Genomic DNA, 25,834 nt, shown 5'->3' on the forward strand with positions numbered 1-25,834 from the left:
ACATCTGTTTTCCTCTTTCGTTTCTACAATCAATGTGAAATCATGTAAAATTATCTGAAAAACTTTCTCTCAAAGGCAATTTATTTTTCCTTTAGACAAATATATTTTGAAGCTACTTTAACATTTTATAAAACTTGTGCTTGTGAATTATTCTGTGAATGTAAACAATTATAGATTGTTAAAACATTAATATATTAAAGAATTTAACACTTATTGTAAATTTCAAATGCTTCAAATCTAGGTAAGCAACCACTTGTAGACTTAAAAAACAATTAATATAGACACTTAACTTTTTAAAGTAACAAAAAAGTATCGGTTATTTTATAGTTTTTTGTCAAAAAGTAAATCCAGTTTTCAGGGTTAAAGAAAACTTGCCGTTTTAGTTTTGGAAGCAAAACCATATTGTTTGCCCACAAAGTGTCCTTTTTGACGTACATAATAAGTAGTGACTTATTGGGTTCCCAAACAAGTTATATATTTTGCCCTTTTATTTTAAGTCACATAGGTACTTCAGCAATTAGGACATACTTGAATATTTTTTAATCAAAATTAATTCCAACTACTTAATTTTATTTCATTTAGTTAGCATCTAACTCAAATTTGATTTTATAGAATTATCATGCATTAGCAATTAATGTTTTTATTTATATAACTTATTTATTTAAATATTTGTTTCATTTTTTTTTTGTGATATTTTCATATACATTCTGCCGTACATACTCATAACCTATATCCCTATTAATTGAATCAGATTACTAGATACCTTAAAAGTTGTTTGGTAAATATAAGACTTTGTATATGTTTCATGAGTCTAATGAAACACCTAGTCCTAGCGTTTCATACACCTACCCTAAACTTTAGGATTAATTCATGAAGCATGTAATCCAACTACCAAATGACTCCTTAAAAATTGTTTGGTAAATAAAACATTTTGTAAGCATTTCTTGTATCTATCTTAAAGATTATGATAGATTCATGAATGAAATAGATTTACGGAACTCTAACTACAAAACTGCTAACAGCTGACGTGTGTACATTCATACTAGATCCGAAGAAAACCTTGAATTCCATGGACTTACACTTAAATTTGGATGTGGATTTGATAGGAATCTGATGGCAAAGGAAAACATGTCATATTTTTTTCCATTATATAAACGAATAATTCTAAAATCAGAGAAATGGCTCATGTGAAAATTCCGGAATGGCTAAGATTCTGTTTTAGCGTAAGATTACAAAATTGCAATTTCTAACCTTTCATAGTCGGTGTCGCCGTAGGCGCCCGTGGTTATTATTTCTCAGAAACGTTGAAGGGTCGGGGTACATAAATCAATATAGTGGGAGCAGAAGCCGACGGGAAGCGTTCTTGAAGTCCCCGTTCGTGGGTTCCGATCAGATGAAGGAATAGGGAGGGACGGTTCTGAGCAGACAGCAGCAGAAGAAAAAGAAGAAGAAGAAGGAGAAGAAGAGGGGGAAAAGGTATTGAAGGCAAAATCTTGGAACGATTTTTTCTCACCACTGAACAAGATTTTAAAACCTAAAATGCTCGATATACTTCATTTTTTCATTGTTTTCTGTCTCTCTCTCTCTCTCGCGAAAACCAATTTTTTTGTGTCAGTATTTTATTATTGGGAACTTTCCTGATTCATTGACGGTTTTCGGTTGATGGTGGTGGTTGTTTCCTGGTTCATTGCTGCAGGCAATGTCGATGTCGGATGAAGACGAAGAGTTTGTGCCGGACCAGGTATCCAGGTATTACTTCGTGGATGAGAACGAGGACCCAGTGTCCTTCGCGGTTTTGCCTTTTCAATGGAGCGATGGGCAGAAGACGGGGGGCACCGATGGGGAGGTTGTTTTGCATGGCATTGCCGATAGTGGGCAGCAGAAGGTGTACAAGCCCGTCATCGCCTGGAAGCTGGAGCTTTCCGCGAAGAAGCCTACCATGTTTGTTCTTTCCAAAGATGAGAAGTGGTATGATTATCCTGCAAATAGTTGTGTATTAGGCGCTATTGATTTTCTTTGTTTCGTTGTCTTTTCACTTTTCGGACCAGTTATCAGGGAAACAATCCAGCTTTTTATTTCTTGGGTTACTGTGGTTTCCAGGATAGAATTGTCCAAGCCAAGGCCAAGTTACGAGGAAATGATAAGGTCGGCCTTGATTATGGTGCATGCTCTTCACTTTGGATATTCAAATCCCAATGCTTCGGAGAAGGAATTGTGGGATTATTTACTGAAGACATTCAGGTTTACAGTCGTTTCTTGGCCATAGAGAATGCCATGTTCTTAATTTGTTCTGAAGACTGCAATTTTCTATTTTAAAGCTAATTTGGCTCCCGTTGCGTCCTTTTTTGATGACCAATTTGACAATCTACTTTTGGATGAGAAATTCTGAATGGGGTTTTGTGCAATTGGCAGCATATATGAGCCTGAACCATCTGATGATGATTTGCGGGAACATCGGTCTTTGATTCGTGAGATTATCCAAAGCGATGAAGTCCTGAAAAAGTCTAAGGTTAGGCTGAAAAGTTTCTGTTTGAACGTCGTGGTACAGAAAGTGCAGATTAGGTCACTGCCGGGTTACCCGGTGAACGTGCAATGCCATCAGGACCGCATACGTATTGACTGGTGTTTCGTGAGACTGGTGTTCAACGAACGGGACATTGGTGAACTAACCAGCGATAGATGCGGGTCCCTGGTGGTGTTATGTAACACTCAGTGATTCAGTATCATTTTATCCTTTCTTGCTGCTGTTCCTAGAATTTTACATTTTTCAGTGATCTACCTTACCAGTCCAAAATTTTCTGGATCCCTTGGAGGAATGTCATATAACTAACTACTCTTGCTTCTGGCTAGGTGTAAATAAGAGGCTTGCTTGAAAACTTTTTTCTTGCTTACATTGCTGAAGTGATTAGATAGTAAGAATGCTTTCATGGGTTTGGATCCGCCTTTGCTTCAAGAGTCGTTATTGTGAAATGGTGGAGAAAGATTGTTATGTAGGACACCTGAAATTAAAATCTTTTTGGGCACAAGTTGTTAAACAGGGTTTTCGGATTCCCGCAAAATGGGAAGCAGGAAAAAGATCGACAAATGAAGACAAAGAAAACCAGGAGATGTTAAGTTTAGCATGCAAGCATCTAATCCTGGCGGGCTTGTATCCTCCTCCTCTTCTGCTCATCTTGGTGGGCAAGCTGGAGGATGACCCCATAGGACTCAAGCCCCTGGTTATGATAGTACAACCTTATCTATAACTGCCTCATCCCTTTCGTTATTCGTTTTTTTCACATGCATCTCGTTCTTACCCATCAATTATGAATCAGCAGTTTTTCTTTTCTTCTTTTTTACAACATAATGATAACAACCAGTTATATCTGCAGGATTATATATTTGACTGCTTCACTAGCAGCATAACGGTTGATGACTAGTATAAATCAATAAGAACACTCTGATAAATTGTATGCAGCATTACAAGTTTCTAAAGATTAACATAGTTGTTTGTACTTCATGGAAACGAGAATGCTTATTGAGCTCATAAAATGATAAAAGTCATGTCCTGAATCTTTAGTACTCAGTAGGAATGTTTGATTAAGATGGACACTTATATACAAAGCAAGTCATGCCATTGGGTATTTTATTGCCAAAACTAAAAAGTCTTTAGTCTATATTCCTGTCTCTGTTTCTTTTTTTCTCAATGCAAGCCCCAAAGGAGTATGTTTCTCTAATTGGTTCTTCTGATATTTTTGCAACATTTGGAACTCCAAGTAATGTTTTGGTGGTGGTTAGCATTATAATTGGGGCTCTCATATCCTAGATTTTTGGAAGCCCAGCAGTATTTGGTGAAGAACTATAAGTAGATTAGCTGTTTTTCTCATATTGCTTTTCTTTTCTCAATTAGGTGGCACAGCTACTTGTTGAGGACACTTCAACAAAGAGTAAATCAGTGACTGGGGTTTGTACACATGAATGAATTCCTTATTTTTAGGAACACTTTTTCTAATGTAGTGTTTTGAACATTTTCATTTTGTGATTTCCACTGGTAGGGTTCTCTGTCTAACTCTGGTGTTAAGAAGCGCAAGTTTATAGTTGATGGTGCTGATGATACTGATGATGGTGACGACGAGGATTTAGGAGACTCTGAAAGTAATTCAGATGATGATGATGAAGAATCAGACTTGTTTGACTCTGTCTGTGCAATTTGTGACAATGGTGGTGATCTTCTATGGTAGAACTTATTGGCAAACTATTATTATTATTTTTATGTTCTGCTTTTAACTGTTCAATTAATAATGTTCTTGACAAGATAAAAACTATGTTGGTTTAGGTTTATTAATAAATGTCACCAAATTATTGACACTATAAAAATTTCAAAATTGACTAAAAATAGGAAAGAAAGCTTATTTTTTTTGTTTCTCTTCTATAACTATAATGATGAAAATGTCCATTTGAAATCGGTTTTGAAATTATTTTGACATTTACACTTTAAATTGCTTTTTCAGAAGTAAAAGACTTCTGAAATGTATTATTTTCAAGATAATTAGTGACACATATCACTATTGTTTTGGTTTAACCTAGTGTGCCTTATTTTTGAGGCCTCTTATTTGATGCTTAAGTAGTCCTTTAGTGTGTATTGTATTGGTTTTTGTTTTCTTTGATTTTCCCATCTTTTGCAAGTTTTTTAGGTTTTTGCTTTTTTTGTTTGGCAATTTTTCTTACGTCCTTGGCTTTTTAAAAGTAGGATTGCATGGTGACACTGATAGCCGTTGAGGTCATTTTGTATGTAGGGGTAAATCCCTCGTACATGCACATACACATGGATATGCACACTTACACATGCCTTTGCTGTAGAATCTAAAATTAGTGGTATCCATATTCTGCATTGGAATCTGTGCACATGGATGCTTACATATGTTTATACATTATATTACATCTCCTTTTAAATATGATGAACTTTGTAGTTCACTTTTTGAACCTACCTTTCCCTGGCAGTTGTGATGGCTGTTGCTTGAGGGGCTTTCATGCTATTTCTGAATCTGACTGTCCATCACTAGGATTATCATCCAAGGCTGAAGTAAAGGTATTTCAAGTTGTTCAGCAAATTTCAAATAAATGTCTTAGATTATTCATATTAACCATGCTTTGTACATTCACTAACTCATATTTTATGGTCGTTGTGCAGGCTATTCGAAATTTTTATTGTGGAAATTGTAAATATAAACAACATCAGTGCTTTGTTTGTGGAAAATTGGGATCCTCGGACAAATCATCAAATCCTGAGGTTGGATATTTTTCTAGAGTTTTTCTTGGATCACTTGCATGTCTCCCATGTATTTTCTTAGAGCTGGTCAGTACTTTGCATGCATGGAATGGTTGAAGACTCAGGCTTTCAAATGTAATTATTCTACTGTACTCATTGTACTCATTTTCCATAATGATTGCAGTTGTGGTGCCTTAAGTTGAATTTCTTCTTTCTGGAGGTGCAGGATACGTGTCCTCTAGTATCCACTTAGTCTTCCTGGTCTCAGCCCCTAATCAGTCTAAACCAGTTGTTGGGCAGTCCACACAGAAATTATAACTATACATTTTGATGAGGTTGAAGGGACTCAACCTCCTTGAGTGGTTGGTGTCTAACCATTTTGTCTTGCTTGATCTCAGATGAGGCTGGCCTTTGCAATACTAACCTTTACTTGGTTATATTATCCAACATTTGCATACCTGATCTTTTTTTTTTTTTGGGTTGAAGATACTTATTAAGGAATTGGTAAACTCAAGATGGAATCAACAATTTATGGTTGGTTTCACCTTTAATTGATTTGGATGAATATAGATAAATGCTTTGTTGGAGGTGAAAATGTATTGACATGATGTATATGAGAGAGCTATGATGACAGTGGTGTAAACTGTAAAGACCTCAGCGTGCAAGCTTGGTTTGCGCAGAAAACCACAAGAGATATTTTTTCGGATGCTATGATTTGTTAAACAAGAACAAATAACAAGAAACAGGTTCTTCCTTGGTTCTACTAATTGAGGGCCATTGTTGTCTGGCAGCAGAGCTCCTTTTGCAAACTGAGGCAGTAGCTTAACTGCTAGCCTTTGTCAATTTGGCATCCACAAGCAGTTATAAACTTATAACTTTGCTTCGAAAAAAGGATTCTCAGCTGAAGGGTTGGTTAGCTCCTTTTGCCTGAGTCTTCAAGCTTCCTTTCATGTCCAGCTTTGCAGTATATTAGGACACCTCCTGGAGTGAAAACTTTTATGCTTCTGTGGTTTGTAAACGATATTCTCTGTCTTCACGCTTCTATTTTAAGGTGCCAATAACTGGTGCCATCTTTGCCTTTCCAATTTGTTTATCTGTAGTTTGTGCTTTGGTTCTGAATCCTGGAAAGGAGGGGACATCCATGGGACGTCACTAGCCTATCATATAGTTTTGATGTCTGACCTGTTCCATATGCAGTGAGATTGTACATATAATCTTTGAACGCTTTCTTCATCTTTGAATTAATCTGGATTTGGCAGGCATGTGGAAGAGATAAGGTGGTAATCTGGTACTAGATGTGAAGATCATTAATGACCTTTGATGGAATTCTGAAACACTTTTTCAGATGTCTCTCTTCATTGTTGGAATACCATCATATAGTTTGATGTTCCAACCTTTTCCATGTGCATTGAGGAATTCCATAGTTCATCTTATAGATATTTTTTAAGGCATTATCAAATTTCACTCTTCGGTTTGATTGGAATAATTTTTCTCAGGTATTAGTTGGGAAGTTTGTTTTTCTCAGGAAAATCATGAGAAAGATTTAAAAATACAAAAACAGTCATATGAAAATTTGAGTTTTGTACTATTTTTTTTGCAAACATTGATCAAAGTAAACATATCTAATAATATTTTGTTAAAATAAACCTAAAAAATTAAAATATAATAATATCATCTTTCGGAAAAATTAGGGTTAGGTTATTGATAGTTTTGGTTAGGCACAATGAATGCTATGTCACATGCGGGTGGGGCCACTGGCGCGAGTGCATGTGTGGCAAGGGTGCATATATATATATATATATATATATACATACATATATATATATATATATATATATATATATAAAATGCAAAATTGTCCTTAAACAAGACAAAATTATCAATTAACAAATAATAAATTACTGCCAAAGTCACATTCTGGATTCGAAAATCTGTAGCATTCTATTTCTTCCATGTCGTATACATTATTGTGGAGTCTGATGTCAAATTTTACAATCTTACTGATAACATGAGCTGTGCATGTTATATATCCAGTATTATAAGTTTACACTCATATAAACATACAGCATGTATTATTAAAACTGGTAATACGTACATAAAATTTATAAACAGCATATATATATGTATGTATCTATATAAAATTATAAAAAAATTATAAATATATATCATAGAACTGATTAACAAAACTTGTGCACAGTATACAGTAAACTTGTTACCCAATTAACAAAACTTAACTTATAAGCAGCACGAAATATATGAACATATGCAGTGTATAAACAGCATATATTGCATCCAATATTAAACTGCAAAAGTATGCAGTAAAATACAAACATCAGTATAGTAAATGCAGAAAAGCAATTAAAAATTGAAAACATACTTTAGAAAGGCATCACCTTTTTTTTGTCGAAAAGAACTGAAAAGGACAAAAGTGTCCCCGACAAAGTTTGACCACAGCTGACTCATTGGTTGCTGACTTGCTGCAGTCGGTGACTGCTGCGTCTGAGCCACCACTATTTTGGTGAGTCCTTGTGGCATAGGATGAATGGGGATAATATATAAATATATTCATTTTGGTGGAGAGGTGCTAGGTCCTTCTAAGTCCAGTCGATAGGTACTTTAGCCATCTGATGGCTGATGCTGAGTTGATACATGGGTATTCCTGAATCTGGGTGTAGAAGGTGCCTAAAGAAATAGTCTAGTTGAAGTTGGACTATAGAATTTGAACTAGTTTCATGTAAGTAACCGAAGTTGCTTGAACGTAGCAAAGGCTCTGTACCAATCTATAGATTTTCTGGTGATTTCTTACCTTTAGCATACTCCTTGCTTGTCATTCTTTTCTTCAGGCTGGCTCTTGTTTTGTTTTATCTTCTCACCCATTTGTAGCAACTGTTCTATTCATTCCCCTTCTTGCAGGTCTTTCAATGTGTTTCAGCAACTTGTGGACATTTTTATCATCCAAGTTGTGTTGTAGGATGGCTCTATCCAGATAATGAAGCTGATGCACAAAAATATGAGAAGAAAATTGCAGCAGGAGAGCCCTTCACATGCCCTGTTCACAAATGCATTGTATGTAAACAGGGAGAAGATAAAGAGAACAAAGAAATGCAGTTTGCAATTTGTAGACGTTGTCCCAAGGCATATCATAGAAAGTGCTTACCAAGGTACTCGTGATATATAATATCTTATCAATGATCACACCTCAATGCCTTAGAAAAAAATTGAAATTATTTGCAGCGAGTTTCGTAGGATGTTCCTCATTTTCTTTGTTGAACAGAGAAATATCTTTTGAGGATGATGAGGATATAATTCAAAGGGCATGGGATGATCTACTTCCAAACAGAGTGTTAATATATTGCCTGTGAGTTCTCCCTTGCTTAAAAACGACTTTCTATGTATTTATCAGACCCTATAAATTTTAGTGTTCTTTGAACAGAGAGCATGAGATTGATGAAGAATTGGGTACTCCAGCAAGAGATCACCTGATATTTCCAGAAGAATCATTGAAGAGGAAAGTGCACCCTCCATCGCATGAACAAGTAAAGGAAAAATCTGCATTGAAGAAAAGAAAGATCTCTACTGAAGGCATTAGTCAGGGGAAATCAACTGTTGGAGCACTTCAGAAAAAACATGTGATGACCTCGACCGTAAAAGGAACTGAATCTCCTAAAAGAATTGTAAAAGCACTCACGGTTAAAGCGGTTGATTCTGTCCCCGAATCCAAGATGCATGATGTCATTAAGAAGTCAAGAAGTAGTGCTGCCTTGAAAACGAAGACTTCCACATTGGGTAATGGGGATAAAGTAGCCAACTCTACGGCAGTTAAACCCTTGAAGCAATCTAAGAAGAATGATCAGATGCTAATAGAGACTGCTGCTGTGGAAGCTAGTTCAGAACCTATAGTGGACAGTGAAGCAGAAAAGAGGTTATTATTCTCTTTGCTTCAAATATATAGCACTAGCTTAATGCTGTAGGTTCATAAAATATAGCCATTTTACATCTTATATGTTGGGCTGCATCTTAGATAATCAACCTAATATAACTTGGACGCAATGCTATGCAGTGCATACTAATATTTGAGTACCGTTATTGGTTAAGATATTTTTTTTTGACCAAATACATGCAGTATAAATAGTGTATAAAATGTTGGGGTCATGTTTAGGTGGAGTGCAATGTTGAGTGCTTTATCTTGTATGTTACAGTGAACTAAACAACCATTGAAGCCCATGTCCATGTAATGTGCTAGACATCCATCCAAGACAGACAACTGTACGACCTTATCTTGTATATTACAGTGAACTAATAATGAAATGTGCAATGTCATTTTCTATGATAGAATATTTGCTATTCTAGAATATGTGGATTCCTAGACCATTGGTAAACTGATTCATGATTTTCCAATTCATGCAGAGTGGTAGCTCTGATTGACAAATGCAAATCTGCCGTGACTTTAAAAGACGTTCAGAAAAAGCTGAAGGTGCCTTCTATCTATTCCCATGGTTCCACACAGTCAGTTACCTATGGAAAAGTAGAAGGTTCAATTGAGGTATTACTACTTAGATTGTAAATGGATTTAATTTCTTGTGTAAATTCCTCTTTCCTCAAATCCCTTTGGCATTAATTTTTGTGAGAATGCCTTTAGGCTATTAAAGCAGCACTGACAAAATTGGAAGAAGGTGGTAGCATTGAGGATGCAAAGGCGGTTTGTGAAACTCGGATGCTGAATCAAATAATAAAATGGAAGGTAACTTTAAACTGAATTGCTTCAATTGCTTTTGGTTAATTGAAGGTGGTCTTTGTTTGTTACTTGACATCTTATATACTTTTAATCATGAGAATGAAGTCACTACATTGAGGTGCATATATTGTAGGAAGAGCTAATAGTTGACATACCAATTTGCAGCCTATGCCACATTGGTACTCATATTTGGGTTTTGCACTCATGCTAGCATGGCTGGGCATGAGTGCAGATGTCAGGGTGGTTCTTGACATGGCTTCAATGTCATGACCCAAGTTTTGACACATTGTTTTTTATATATAAGAGGAAAATGTAGATATGTCGTAGAATGAACATTAAGTTTTGAAAGTCAAATCAAATCTTTGGTAATGACCAAAGCAAAAACAGATCTAACGAAAGATCAATGTCACAAGGACCCATATCGAGTCCAAACAAATGATTACGACAGCTCAGTGAAAATAAAGTCACAAAAATCTCAGACTTGAATCAATGCCTAGATCCCCAATGCTAGTCTGTCGCAAAACTAAGGGAATCTGTCCAAAATCCATCTTGTTAATCAAAGACTACCTGTAGAGATAGAAGGGAAAATGGGTCAGATTTCTCTGAGTATGGAGATATCCAACAATAAGTGGAGCATGGCTCGACAATATAGATATTCAATTATATCAAACAAAAACCAATATGCAGCTCAAGGCCACCACCTATGAAATGAAAACTTAAGCCACTCTACAGCTAAGCTTACTATCACAAATGTAGTAACACAAATCATTGTGGGTTGTAAAGATACACTGATAGTCTAACAACCACCAATTATGGTCATAGTGATGAGCATCAACAGAAATTCTTGTGGGTACAAGACACAAGCAAAACAGAACCAATCATCACTAGGCAGTCCACAAAGACCAAGGGTGACCTGTAGTGAAGCCTCTTGAGATATCCCATATCGCTGCAACAGCAGCATGGTCCAACCACCCAACCTTAGCCGAAGTGGAAGATCAGCCCCTTTAGGCACCCGGGTTGAGGAACGAGGAGAGGCCTCACTCTCCAACACAAACTGGAACAGAATCCTGGGCCCTTGTGCCTCCCAATACCCTGTGCACAGTTTGGTGCATATGGAGGAATGGACAGCCACAATGAGCTCTTGCCATCCTATAACTTCCCGAGACAAACCAACCACCAGACCTCACTCCCACTCACATGTGCCATAGCATAAGACATATTCAGTGTTCTTTTGTATATCAACAGTGTTCTTTTGTATATCAACAGCGGAGTTCTTTTGTATATCAACAGTGGATTTTCCATATCAAAACATATTCCAGTAATTCCTCATGGAACCCAGCCTTGAGCGCAATTCTCAAGACCAACAAGTTCAACTACCTAAGAACACCTTACCATACAAAATTTTGATCACTTTAATAAGATTGGGTTACAATAGGCAATGCTGGTCAGCATATCTCTGAGAAGAGCAACTTTTCAATTCCATTTCATTTACACCCACAATATAACATTGTCATGAACAACATTATCGATGCTCAAATGTATTCATAAGATTGTCCATGTGCCCTTGAATATACATATGTATGAGCATCATTATCTCTGCCCTGGTGTGTTCATAGAACTTCATACAGTTGTCGTCAATGCAAATAGATATGAATAACACTATCTCAATTTTAACATACCCATAAGTTTGCCAAGCATATATGCATAAGAACAACATTATCACAACTCTAACGTGCACAAATAGCTGCCACGAAAATACATGTATGACACCATTTATCTATGCTCTAATATGTACAAATGATTGTCATATTTATAGATAAGAACAACATTATCTCATTTCCGATGTATCCATATGGTTGTCATATTTATTCATGCAAGAAAAGTATTATATCATCTCTGGTATATCCACAATTCCATATAGTTGTCCTATATATTCATGTACGGATAATATGATCTCATCTCTGTTATATCTATATGATTGTCATCTTTATACGTATAAGAACAATATTATCCCATCTTTGATGTGTCCATATGATGTCATATTTATATACATGTAAGAACAATATTATCTTATCTCCAATACTGATTGTCATATATATACATATAAGAACAATCTTGTCTCATCTCTATATGTACATATGATTGTCATACATATACATATAAGAACAATATTATCTCATCTTTGATATGTCGATATGGTTTGTCATATATATATATGTGTAAGAACAACATTATCTCAACTCTAACCTGCACATGAGGTTGTCATATATATAGGTTAGAACAATATTATCTCATTTATGATATAACCATATAATTGTCAAATATATGTGTAAGAATAGGATTTTTATGATTGTAGTATATATATATATATATGTGTGTGTGTGTGTGTGTGTGTGTAACAACAGTATTGTCTCATATATAATATATCCAAATGATTGTCATATATATATATGTGTGTAACAACTGTATTATCTTATCTATGATATATCCAAATGATTATCATACATATATGTGTAACAATAGTATTATCTCATCTATGGTATATCCATATGGTTGTCAAATTTGCACAAACAACATTATCTCAATTCCATTTTCCTTAAGCTAGTAGATATGCCTCATAGAATTATGCACCGCATCAGTTTTATCGTAACATTGATATAAATAACATCATTGCTCCATAACCAATACATGCTTAGCTTTGCATATTGATGAATGCATATATATATATATATATATATATATATATATATATATATATATATATATATATATATATATATATATGGACACACAAATACATTTAGGTATCAAAATACATCTAAACACAACAACATTCTTGAACTACATACTACACTTAGGTTTAAATATTCCCATACTTGAAAACATAAGGTCTGCTCACTTAATCTACCTGTGGGTCTGTGTACTTCAAGCACAGTCCACCAACACTCTAGTTTAGAATAGTTGCTGCACTAGCTCTCGCTATACACCCTTGTGACATATATATGCGTATATATTTACAATCACATCATAACATACTCATTTAAAACTGTATAGATGTCCAAACATGAGCTTGTTTCTATTTCTAAATACGTACTTGAGAAATTTATAGATAGAGGGAGTCCTGGTTGACTATGACTGATCAGTTCTTTCTCCTTCCTTGCACTGCACATACATAATCATATATGTGCAGATTACAACATAGCCTTTTCCACATAACGATATCTATACGTTCAGGATTGCAACCCAAACTAAGTAGAGCACTTACCTGAATAGAGATGACTTGAATCTAAATCAGCAGCCTACTAGCTTCCTTATCTAACACTTCGTGGCTGAGATGATACGAGAACCAGTCATTATCGTCGACTTAAACTTCAACCAGGAATGTAGCAAGAAAATGGAAGGTATCTCGTTCTCTCTCCAATCTTTTTGCTACAGGAGCCTTTTCCACTATGATAACAGCATGTAGAATGCTAAAATGCTAAACCTCTCTAATTATAATTACAGCAAGTAGAAAAAGGGTGACCTTTTGGCTTCTCTCACCTCTATTTAATATCTTATTTACTCTTTTTAGCAGTCCTAACATTCTACTCAACCACCTCTCTAATTATAATTACAGATTTAATACTTAGTTTGACTGGTCCCAATGCTTCATAAAAATAAACAGATAATATATATATATATACACATATATGTTTTCGTTTGAAATTATTGGGCTTTACATTCAATGCTTAGTAGTAAAAAAAAAAAAAATAAATGCATGCAGGCTGGACGGTCTCCTGACTTATAGAACCTAGATGGGCTGCTTAGGCACTCAAAACAGGTTTTTGGAAAGGTTTTCTTTTTCCTGCCATTTATTCTTTCTGTCATTTCCCCTTATTATCTTCTTCTTCCTCTTATTCCTTCCCTTTTTAGAACATGACATCTAAAAATATGGTGTTTATGGTGCCAGGCTGTTCCGATCTATCAAAAGTTGATGGATGTACTGAGAATTTCCTAAAGTTATAGGATTCAATCCCGTGTAGATTGAATTTTATAAAATGAGATTGTTTAATGGTCTTACAAATTGAGCATCGAAGTCCAGTCTACACATTGATTTTTATGATCTTATTTGAATGCTACATTTTTGGATGTTCCAAGCTCACCTGCATAATTGGATTCTTCAAAGCTGCCTTGAACAACTGGGAAGCCGAATGGAAACCATGGATACCGTATTTCTGGACATCATAATGAATGGACTTCACACACATATGAGTTTATCTCCACTATTAGCACAATGTGGGAGGGTGAAAACTAATGCACACCATAAGTTTGCTTTCACTTGGGTCACTCCTTTGAAGGTTCAAATTCTTCAAATCATTCTCAATTGGACCCCAAAATGGTATCAAAACTAGCAGAAATTTTTTACGGTTTCTCTCATCCTCCGTGTTTTTATCCCCCCACTTCTCTCTTTTTCCCATTTTGTTCTTCTTCTTGGATACAAGCGTACAATACCCACCCTCTCTCATGGATGAAATTAGTATATAATTCCCATAAATTCATTGCTCACGAAGTGGGGGAAAAACAGTTGTCAGCTCCATCTTCAGTTCTATGGTAAATGATTATTGAGAAAACAGTAGTTTCCTACCAAAATTTTTTTTCAGTGACATATTTATCCATTGGAAACTGATATACTTTGCTCTTCTCGAGGATAAGTATTGATGGATGTCTCAGTGCAAGTTACTTCTGTTGGAAAAATTTTTTGGATGCTTTATTCAACAAGGAGGATGAAAATGATGTATACTTCTTCATGCATGACATATTTCAGGACCTGGATGTTTGCCTATTCATCAAAGTTTACTCGAGTTTGGTCATACTTAGTAAGCGTAGAATTAACTTACATGAATTGCAGTAGGCGGAGTTAAAATTCTCTTCCTAGAAATACCAGGATTTGTGGCAGCAGGTTTCACATACACATGTTAAATTAGTAGGACCAGTTAACTTTTGAACTGTTCCTACCAGTGACATTTTGGACCTGAGATGGCTCTCTCCAAGGGACTAGGCGTGCACCTTTTTGGAAAAGGAGGTGATTATCATTTATATTAAGTTAATAACCACCCATTTTGGTGGCGTCCTCCAAGGATGAGTTTGTATTAGAATATTATGCATGTGAGAGGGAGCAACCTCATGGTCACCATCCTCTATTAGTGCACCTGGAAGTTGTAAAAAGTTTCGACATTCCACTTGGTTGTTTGAGTTTGAAGAAGTAACCTCGTTAACCATGAAAGGCAACCACAAAATAAAATGAACGTGAGGTTCTTTTGGAAGGTGAAAAACTGGTGAAGGTTGGTCTACTCCTATGATGTTCCCTTCACATTATCTCTTCTAACTTGAATGACTATTTTTATTACTAATGTACATAACAATAGACACGTCTTGATTAAGAAAACTGAATTTCGCTTTCTGTACAGAAAATAGATTCGACATTAATAAAGATACAATTTCCTAATCTCTACCTCAAATTTCTTGCTGGCCTTCTGAGAATTTTTGACATAGATTGGTAAACAAATTTCCTATGGATCTTTATAAAAGGTGACTTCTTTGGTTTCGTCTTTCTGCTCTTAATGAAATGTAATCTAGTTAATCTAGTTCCACATTTTTTTGTTTTGTCATCTTCTTTTGGGTAATTCAAATAGCCGAGGCACCAAAAAGGGGCTTTTGATGAGTCTCCGTGAACATGGTTGTCTGGCTGTCTTGTTGGCCTGACTGTTTTGTTGGCTATTAGATTGTCCGCCAGTTTATCCTTAGAGATGCATTTTAGTTAGTAACTGCACACCTTGTAGATGGATCTTCTGTGAATCTGCATTTTCAGAAGCTGTCTATTCAAAAAGCACAAGCTGAACTTAGAGTTGCCAACGTAGTGTTTAAAAGTCAAGAATATATTATTGAAGTACAGAAAAATCAAAGGCTAATTTGAAGTCATCAATATGATTTTTAATGATTGCACATAATTGTTTGCCTGATTTTTAATTGATGATATATATTCTGGTTTGCCAGACGAAGCTCAGAGTGTATCTTGCACCTTTTATTCACGGTGCTCGCTATACATCTTTTGGTCGCCACTTCACAAAGGTCTCAAAGCTTGAAGAGGTATTTGCTTTTTATCCTATGTAATAGTGGTGGATTTTTTATTTCTATGCATGTTGTATTTTTTTGTCTATTTTTCGAGTCCATCTGAGATCATAAGGGCTTGGATGCGACAAGGTCTGCTATGGAACTTATTCTTTTTCTCTGGTTCTTTGGTTATATTTGGTTGATACATGAAGAATATCTGAAAGACTGAAAGTGAGTGAGTATTTATTTTTTTAAATCAGGCTAACACGGATAAGTAAAATGAAGTAGGTGCATACATCCGCGTACCCACATAATATCTATATATCAACGTTCTTGGTAAGGGCTAGGTTGATAACAAGGCTTAACAGTGTACTGCTTGTTCTTATCATATGGTGCTCAAACTATATTAGATTGACATACGGAGTAGAAATTGCTTCATGTACATCCCTTGGTAACTGCAATAAAATAAAGGGACAAAGATTTTAAAATTCTTTAGATTGATTCAACCTCTTGCATATGCAACTGAACCAAGAAAATCTGTTGCACACAATATATACATTTGTCTACTTGTAAGTATGAGGTTATTAACATGGATGATTGCTGAACTGCTTGTTATTGTCTTATGATGCCCTAGTTATATTGGATCGACACGTGGCACAGAGTTACTTCATGTACAGCATGCACAATCAATGTACCTAATAAGAGAAATAATTTAAAACTCCTAGCATGAACTCACATCTTGTATATACAACTGAAGTACTGAACCAAGACACAAAAATATTTGTCTGAAGGAAGTAAGTTAGGATTTGTCTCTTATTTATTAGACTAATGTGAATAAATAAATGATTTACATAAAATAAAATAAAGTCCAAAGAAGTGAATGATCTACATGTTCTATGCACACATGCACAGAAAATTGCATGCATATTTGTAGTGCTTTCATTCACTTGTCTGGATAACTGTCTAGGCTGGAGTATACCTAAGTGGGTTGCATATACGTGCATGTTTTGGCTTTCATATTCCTGTGTAAGAAACATGGCCGCACATATTGCAATATTTTAAAAAATAACGTGATATTAATGAAAAAATAAAAAAAGATAAAAACGGGAAAATATTGCTATATATTGACAAAAAAGTTAAAAATGAATTTATTACTATTATTTATTTATTTAATTCATTTGCTGTTTTTTATTTTTTTAAACTTTTGTTTCATTGTTTTATTTCCTTTTGTTTTAGGTCTTTAACATGACCTCCTAAATGCAATACAATACTTATTAATTTTTCATTTCTTGTATTTTTATCTAACATTTTTATTTTTATTCTAAAAACTTTGAGATTTTCCCAGGAACAACTACTTTGCTGATAAATACCGGAGAAAACCTTACTGATAAAAACCCGATAACGATATTGGCTATGGTACAAAATGAAATATAGCACATTGTTAAAAAACAAAATTGAAATATCCTGGTCCCCCTATTGTTTCTTTCAATGGATGGTTATTGATTAACAATAAGATTAACATGACATTAGGCGGTATCAGAAGATTTAAAAGGTAAGTGGATGGTTGCAGTGGCTCACAGCAGGGCCTGACTATAAGCATCTGATAGGCGTTTTCTCCTATCTTTGCAGTCTTTGGAGATAACATGATATACCTGGACTTCTTTGAGGAACTCTATATAAAGATCATTGCTTCACGTGAAATTATTATTTTCCATCGTTTGCAGAATGTAATGAATCATCTTATAGGATGTACATTAACCGTATTTTTCTTTTGCCTGCATTAGTTTCGAGAATCCTTTTGCTTAAAGTTACAGAGTGAAGCAGTTTTTGCAGGAAATTCTGCAAAAACTGCTTTTTCTAGGATGGTAAAGTGAATTTATTTCTTTTCATGTGTAAATTAACTAGAAAGGCTAACCATTTATGCAGATTGTGGAGATGCTCCATTGGTATATCAAGACTGGCGATACGGTGAGATTGTGGTTTATTGATATTTATACTTTGCACTTTCTGCTTGCCCCTGAATTTGTTACTTCCTTTACATGTATAAAGCTTGGAAAACTTGTAAAATTTTAATGTAAATTCGACACTTTTCTGGATTTTTGGAATTCTCTTGAATTTTATTTCACATCCACCTATGTTATAGGGAAGTGCAATGGTGTACAACTATATCATTGGATAATATGTTGGTTGTACTCTGCGGTTGGCTGAGGCAGTGTGCTAAATTATGTGACATAATGAGTTGAGTCAGAATAAGAAACATATCATAGGGGAAGTGTGTATGCAGTAATTCTAGATTTACTTACAAGACTTGTTTGTGCTGAAGAGAAGAACATAGTGTTGTGGAGAAAATCTAAACAAATAATACAGGAAAAATGACAATAATTGCAAAATGGAACTGGGGTTTCACGAAGTACATGAAATGTTGAATGCATAAGAATAAAAAGTATACGATGTAACTAGCATGCATCTTTACAGAAGAAAGTAATGAAAATTAAAGAACTTAATATAGAGTACATAAACTTTAGAGTTGAAGCTACTTCCCATGAAGCAATCAGTCCATCAAAAGATGGGGACCATGAAGCAATCAGTTCATGGAAGAAAGATGGGACCCACTTTGGGCTGAGAGTGCACGATGAACACAAAGTGTTGATGGAAGGAAATTACTATTATAATGTACTTGATGAAATGGTGGCCTGGTGAGTTGAAGTTCAACCTGAAGGTCCTGAACTGTGAGCCCAATGAAAAAGTTTTTCCGAACTAGGAGAAGAAGGAATTTATGCAGAGCGAGGCATTCCCCTCTTGGGAGTATTCTATTTGTCCACATTCTACTGCATGGAAAAATCAAACTTTTGCCTCAAAAAGATAAACTTGAAAGACACCTGGAGGCTTGTGTAGACATTTTGATGAAAAATGTGAATAGGCAGGCGTAAAACAATTTTCAAACTTGCAGAGAGAGGACAAGTATAGTCCCATCAATGATAAAGGTGGGCATTTTCAATGACCTAGGACAGTCTTTCAACTACCTGAACAGCAAGACCTACTTTTATGTGCTGATTTCCAAAATTTCCATTACCATGTGGCTTTGAGCCGTTGGCATAAATGTTAGCATGGTAAATTGAAGTGCAGTAAGCCATAGTTGTAAAAGCTGTATTCTATTGCATATCGGTCGGGCTGACCTATATGCGTATTGTAAGCGTATCATAAATTTATTTTTTAATTCAATAAAAATATGAAAAAATCCAGAAAATAGAGAAAAATTTGGAAAAATAAGGAAGAACTAGGAAAATGTTTTCTATATAAAACTACTCATCACAGTATTGCACACATAAATAAACATTCATAATTCGTCATCCACGCACATAATATGATATGCATCATAAAGTTTAAAGTCTTAAAAGCATTTATGGTGGAAGTTTTACTGTTTTAGATCATATCATCAAAGATTTAAAACTTTGAATCTATCTATTCATCTTCATTATAATCTGTCTACTCATCTTTTTCATCTTCATTATAATCTTCATCCTCAATGTAGCAATTTCTCATTTATCCCTTCAATCTTCTATTTTTTGGCAATTTTTCTCCAAAATGGCAAGCCACCTCCTCGCACATTCCTTAGGAATGCTGGAAATGAAAGAGAGGAGGAGGTTTTACATATTAAATGTTTGAAAAAGGCATCGGGCAACTTGAAAGAAAAAAAAAAGACAAGCTCATATCGTAAGTTGTGGGCCATATGGCCGTATCATGTGATACAGAGGCCCGTATCGGTACATATCGTATGGGCATGATACACAACCAATTTGCATATCATGCCCATATCATATCGTTTTTCTCATACGATATGATATGCTGTATCATACAATATAGATAACACTGCAGTAAACTACTCTATTCTCGTTTCTAGCATTTGAAAATTGTATGCAAGCGCGGCTTTTGGGTGAGTAATCCTTTCCAAGAAGACTTGCATTGGCAGTTACTACTTGTTAGGCCTATTTCTTGCATGCAGCCAGCCAGGCTAGGCTATTTCTGAGTAAAGGATTTCTGTCCAACAAAAGCATGCTATTTTATGCAACGACTTCTTTTAGTTTCATATCATAGTCACAGATAATGTGGCGGGGTTTTTCTTGGGTATAATATGACGAACTTGAAAAAAATAGAAAAATACGGTAAATTTTTAAAAAAATTAAAAATATTAAAAATGGGAGAAAAATAAAATAAGTGAGAAACTAATAACACAAACATTAAAAAATAAGTAGATTTGCAACAAATAAAAAATAGAAGATGAAAAAAAAAACTGTTTGGAACTTTGGCATTAAAAAAATGAAAAAAGTGAAAAAAAGAGCAATTCGCTTTCAACGTTTTTTTTTCAAAAAACACCTTTTTTTAGAAGTTTTCTATGGCAATTATTGTGTTTTTTCGCATTTTTTTCAAAAAGAAAACGTGCATTTTGTGACACTGTTTCATATATGTTACTTTGGCTTTTCTCTCCATTGCCCTGAAAGAAATTTCTTTTTGTGATTAAATCTTCTCATGTTGCAAAAAGGGCCTCATTCTTTTGTTAAACTTCATATATGATTATGTGCTTAGTCACATGGTTCCAGATGCAGATGCATGAGAGGAGCAAGTTCAAAAAACTTGGGTGTGAGGATACAATTGTACACCATTACACAAACACATGTTCATATACAAGTACACATCGATAAGCCCATTCTTGAACAATTACTTCTAACTTCCAATTGAGAAGGATAACTTAACTGGCCAAATCAAAATAATATTAAACTTGGTCAAAGTCAACTGAAGTTCGAAGTTGAAAAGAAGGCAATGGAGAATCAAACCCACATGCCTTGTGCCACGCTTAGTTGTTTCCAGTAACGCACAGGTGCAGCTGCATTTTAGAGTGTCTCTGTGGCATAGTTATGCTTCAATGGTAAAAGAAGAATCATCTCAATTCTGAGTCTCATCCTTCAAGCTGAGGGTGTTGTATCATTCTTTGAAGTCCCAATTCTGATTGTTGTCTCTCAAGCCGTAGCCATGCAGAAGGTTTCCTTTCTATGTTATGTAGGTGTGGGCACAAAGTGTACAACATTGTAATTTTAGAAGTATGAGCACATGGAGGAATGTTGGGTATAGAATCAACTATGCACACACTCAAATAATAATTTATTAATTAATTTACTTCAAAAGAAGTGCATAATCCACTCAAAGGACTAAGAGGTCTTCCTTTGTCTTTACCAAATTTGATTACCAAAGAAAGCTTCCACAAAATAAGTTTTGGAACTAACCTAGATCTTATATGAGGTGTATCTAGGGTGTATCCAAGTACCTGTGTTTCTGTCTAGCTGTGTTGATGTAGGTACCACATCCAAGTGGCAAATCCATGTTTCATATGTTGGGACTTTTTTTTTCTTTTTACTTTGCAACATACAAGAAATGCTACTCATTACGAATCAGTGAAATTACGAAAGCTTTTGTGTTTCGAAATTATTCGTTTTTTAGAATCAAATGCTCTAAACCAGTAATCAATCTTTGCTGTCATAAACACTTCAGTCTTTAATACATTTACTGTGTTAACAAACCTTTATCAGTCAACTAAGTAGGTTGAAACCCCTGAAAATCATCTGAAAAATTTGACGTGAAAAATTTAATGCCTTTCTCCCGTTGTGGTGTGTGTAAGGCACTTTCAATTTTTTGATGGCTGCTGCAGCTCAGTATTTGAGTTATCTTGTATGATTTTGTACCTGATACTTATGGATTTGCAGTTAGTTTTCATCTTTTTTCTTCATTATGATCTATTTATGAACTTTTATTATCTTTCGGTAGAATTATTTATCTACCTGGAATAATAGTTTCTCTTACAATTTCTTATCTGCTTTTGATGTTATTCAGATTGTTGACTTTTGTTGTGGTGCCAATAGCTTTAGTAGCTTGTTGAAAGACAAACTTGAAGAGACTGGGAAAAAGTGCTCTTTTAAAAACTTTGATATTATTCGCCCAACGGTGAGTTGATCTTTATTTATTATTTTTTTTTTACAGAAGAGCATATTCTAACATTTCAGTGTCTCTGTGTGGTATATGAAATGTTCTCTTTTTTCTCATGCTACTGTTGTACAATTGTTACTTTCTTTCTCTTGTGGAAGATCTGTTTTCTTTCCCCATCAACCACAGAAGACTGGAAAACTGGCTAAAAATAATTTCTACGGTTGCAGCCCCTATTCTGTAAAATTGCATCTAATATGTTTTCTCCTACAAAGTTGCACAGTTTTCTTTTAGCCAAAGCCGTAAAATATTCCTTGCTTGGCCAGTTGAAATGCATCTGATGCCTGTCTTTGAGATATGACAACTTTTTTCAGCATAAATTGTGGAAAATTGTATTTCCTTGTTTATATTTGATCGTGCACCTTACCTGCTTGTTTGACCAAGATTCCAGCCGTATTTTTTTCTGGATGCTGGTGTTATTGGTTTGGTTACTCCCTGTCATCTTAAAATTGATTAATCCTGCTTCCTGATAATCTGGATTCATGCTTGGTTGTCTTCTTGTTCATACAAGTTCAAGAATTCTCAAGTGTGCTTTCCTGAGCTTAGCAGAATTATTTCAGGAATGTGATCCACAGACGAGGAGAATGTTGGGGTGGTCCATTGATTGTTAGTACCTTGTGATAATGACTTGATACATGTTCTCCTTTGTGATAGAAAGCTTTACCAAAGAAATATTTCTTACTTCTTACTAGTTCCGATATCGCAGAATGACTTTGACTTTGAAAGGAGAGATTGGATGTCTGTGGAGCGTAGGGAATTGCCAACAGGATCACGCCTGGTAAGTTGGTAAAGCTTAGTTTGTGGTTTCAAATGAACTGTCCAATCTTTGAGTTCACCTAATGTTCTTATGTGGTATTTAGCGAATAAAGTTTGATTTAAGTTGCCTTTGGCTGTCGTGAAGATCATTGGACTGAATCCTCCATTTGGGGTTAAAGCTGCTTTAGCAAACAGATTCATTGATAAGGCTCTCGAGTTCCGACCAAAACTCATTGTACTTATTGTTCCACCGGAAACAGAAAGGTTGGCTCTCTCTATCTTTTCCTCTCTCTCTCTCTCTCCCTTTCTCTCCCTCTCTCCCATATGCACAGGTCTTGTAGGTTAATTTGGCTCTATCTAACAGGTTAGATCAGAAAAAATGTCCTTACGATCTAATTTGGGAGGACACAGAGAAGTTCCAGGGGAAGGTCTGTTTCCTAACTTACGTTACTTCCCTTCTCTCTCTCTCTCTCTCTCTTGCTCTCTCTCACATATGTATTTCTAGGCTTTTTACCTGCCAGGATCTGTGGACGTGGAGGACCATTCTATTAGTCAGTGGAATACAAAGCCACCTGTTCTCTATCTTTGGAGTCGGCCTGATTGGACATCTAAACATCGAAGCACAGCCTCAAAGCAGGGACATGCATCAAAAAGTATAGTTCAAGTTGAAAATAGTAATGAAAAAAATGTTCAGACAGTTGATACTGATGGTGAAAAGTTCAATTTGTATGATACAAGTGAGACTTCTGTTGCCAATTACAAGAAGTCTCTCGTCGAGGTGGCCATCAAACCTGAGAAGCAGATACCTACTCTTCCACCAAATCTGAAAGGCTCGAGCAGGTTTGAACATGAGGACAAGGACAAGCATGAAGGAGTCATGGGGGAACAGGAGAGAAAGAATGTTGAGAAGGTCAAGAATGATCGTTCCATTGCATACCAAGTAAGCAATAAAATGGACAAAGCCATGAAGGATATAATTATTTCGGATCAGGAGCGCAAGCATGCTGACAAGGCCAAGAGTAACGGAGTTACTGGGGGTCAAGAGAAGCAGAGCATGGACAAGACCTGGAATGATAGGGTTACTGGAGTCCAGGAGAACAAGAGCGTGGGCAAGGGTTGGAATGATAGGGTTACTGTGGTTCAGGAGGGCATGGATGCCGACAGGGCCAAGAGTGATAAAGTTGTTGGGGGTCGGGAGAGTCAGAACAAAGACAAGGCTAAAAATGATGGGGTTCAAGGAAGCAAGAGCATGGACAACAGTAGCAGAATTATTTTGGATAAGGGCAAGAAAATGACTGAGAAGGCGTCTGATAAGCATGTTATGGACAGACCTGAGAAGCAGAAGCGAAACAGGGATCACCGGCCAGCAGGTTTACCATCTGAAGTAACGGAGTCCACAAGCGTCTTGAAAGAAAAGACATCTGAAGCATTTAGGTCTCCGAACACAGAGGCAAGGGAAGAGATGCATGAATTTCGGTTCAACGGTTCTTCACGCCTGGACACTGAAACAAGATCCACAGTTTGGCAGAACAATGCTCGCGAGCTTGATGACATAGAAAGACGGTATTCAAGGAACGACAAGTTTCCATCAGCCACATCAAACTGGGGGTCTCCTAGTACTCATGGATTTATGAATGGAAGAGAACCAGAATATAGGCATCACAGTTCGGAGGACCGCTACCGTAGTTTTCCGATGGGAAATAGTGAAGAAACCTACGGAGCTAGTACAATGCCGAGGCCATATATTGATGATTTGGATGAGAAATATGGTCGGCCTGGCTTGGATGCTAGGTTGAATGTTAGACTATATGGTCAACCGGGGGAGTCTGATTTTGTTCCACGCAGAAGTGCCTACCCATTGGATCAAGAAAGGGCATGGATGGACACCTTGCCTCCACCTTCTGCGTTTGGACCATCAGGTCCTTCAGCTCCACCTTCATATAATCAATCAAACTCATCTACGATACAGCGTTACGCTCCTCGTCTCGATGAATTGAATTATAGCAGACAAAACATGCACACTCCAGAACCTCCCTTCAGTAGAGGGGGCATGGCCTATGGTTCCATGACGGAGCCAGGGTCTCAAGGTGGCTTCCAGCGGCACAGGCTTGACTATTCAACTGCACCCCGTCGCAGCTTCCCTGGTCGAGATTCATCATGTGGTTGGTTAGATGAGTGAGATGATGTGCTGCCACAGCTGGTCTTCTGTAGCTGTTGACTGGACCTCTGCTTCAGGGCTGTTTCAACTTTTATATTATAGGCTTGCTGCTTATGCATGAATGGTGTTATATATCCGTGAAGGTTGTCATGTTTGGTGGACATGCTGCACCTCACTCTCTTTCTCTTTCTCTCTCTTCAACCCTCTTCACTTCATTCCTTTGGTTATTATTTTTTGGGAACGTTTAGGAAGGTAGGATAGACTCTTTTTATCGTCTTTTTATTGTTCTGAAATATCGAAAGTAGGGGTAAAGAGGGGCTGGATGGTTGCTTCAGATCTCTGAATGGCAGAAGACATGCATACAAGAAACGACCTGTACAAATTGATACAAAATGAATAGCAATTACGTACACAGAGCAAAACAGAAGGCTGTTACAAAGAAGTGTCGCAAATGAATGAATTGACCCGGTCAATGTAAAGAGGAGCGGACCCATCTCTCGACAAGCTTTTAGAAACTCGAATATTAAATTTGGTTGATCGGGTTAGTATGGTCAATTCCATCTTGTCTTTTTGTTTCGTGTACAGGATATACATGAGCTCCACTGCAAAAAGTTCAAAAATTAAATATTCAAAAATTAAATAAATTGTATATACACTAGCATGGGTTAAAAGGGACCCAGGTCGAACGCTTAATCTGCCTCAACTTGAACGTGATGCAAACATGGAAATGAAGAGGCAAGTGCACTTAGCCAAAACCAAATGATGAGCTGTGGCCCAGCCTTGAAGCAGACTGTGTCTCACCCGGGACAGGGAG

The 25,834-nt window shown here is 36.1% G+C and overlaps 1 protein-coding gene across 1 annotated transcript; it reads left to right on the plus strand.

Moving 5' to 3' along the window:
• The first annotated feature begins 1,284 nt into the window (after positions 1 to 1,284).
• Positions 1,285 to 25,275, plus strand: LOC116257352 (protein ENHANCED DOWNY MILDEW 2-like). Its single transcript, XM_031633994.2, has 20 exons — positions 1,285 to 1,476; positions 1,697 to 1,968; positions 2,101 to 2,241; positions 2,413 to 2,509; positions 3,890 to 3,943; positions 4,035 to 4,216; positions 4,981 to 5,068; positions 5,171 to 5,269; positions 8,162 to 8,409; positions 8,523 to 8,606; positions 8,682 to 9,170; positions 9,656 to 9,791; positions 9,888 to 9,989; positions 16,017 to 16,109; positions 18,000 to 18,041; positions 21,957 to 22,067; positions 22,813 to 22,884; positions 23,008 to 23,126; positions 23,227 to 23,290; positions 23,368 to 25,275. The coding sequence occupies exons 2-20, from the start codon at positions 1,700 to 1,702 to the stop codon at positions 25,039 to 25,041; spliced, it is 4,164 nt and encodes a 1,387-aa protein (XP_031489854.1). The 5' UTR covers positions 1,285 to 1,476; positions 1,697 to 1,699; the 3' UTR covers positions 25,042 to 25,275.
• Positions 25,276 to 25,834: the final 559 nt, after the last annotated feature.

Source organism: Nymphaea colorata, chromosome 7, assembly GCF_008831285.2.
Source record: "Nymphaea colorata isolate Beijing-Zhang1983 chromosome 7, ASM883128v2, whole genome shotgun sequence".
Classification (NCBI taxonomy): Eukaryota; Viridiplantae; Streptophyta; class Magnoliopsida; order Nymphaeales; family Nymphaeaceae; genus Nymphaea; species Nymphaea colorata.

Bases quoted from the DNA above. Each gene is read 5' to 3' on its own strand.
- LOC116257352 (XM_031633994.2), top strand. From the start codon at position 1,700: ATGTCGATGTCGGATGAAGACGAAGAGTTTGTGCCGGACCAGGTATCC. The intron at 4,217-4,980 runs GTAGAACTTATT...TTTCCCTGGCAG, and splicing joins AATGGTGGTGATCTTCTATG to TTGTGATGGCTGTTGCTTGA. The intron at 5,270-8,161 runs GTTGGATATTTT...CCCTTCTTGCAG, and splicing joins ACAAATCATCAAATCCTGAG to GTCTTTCAATGTGTTTCAGC.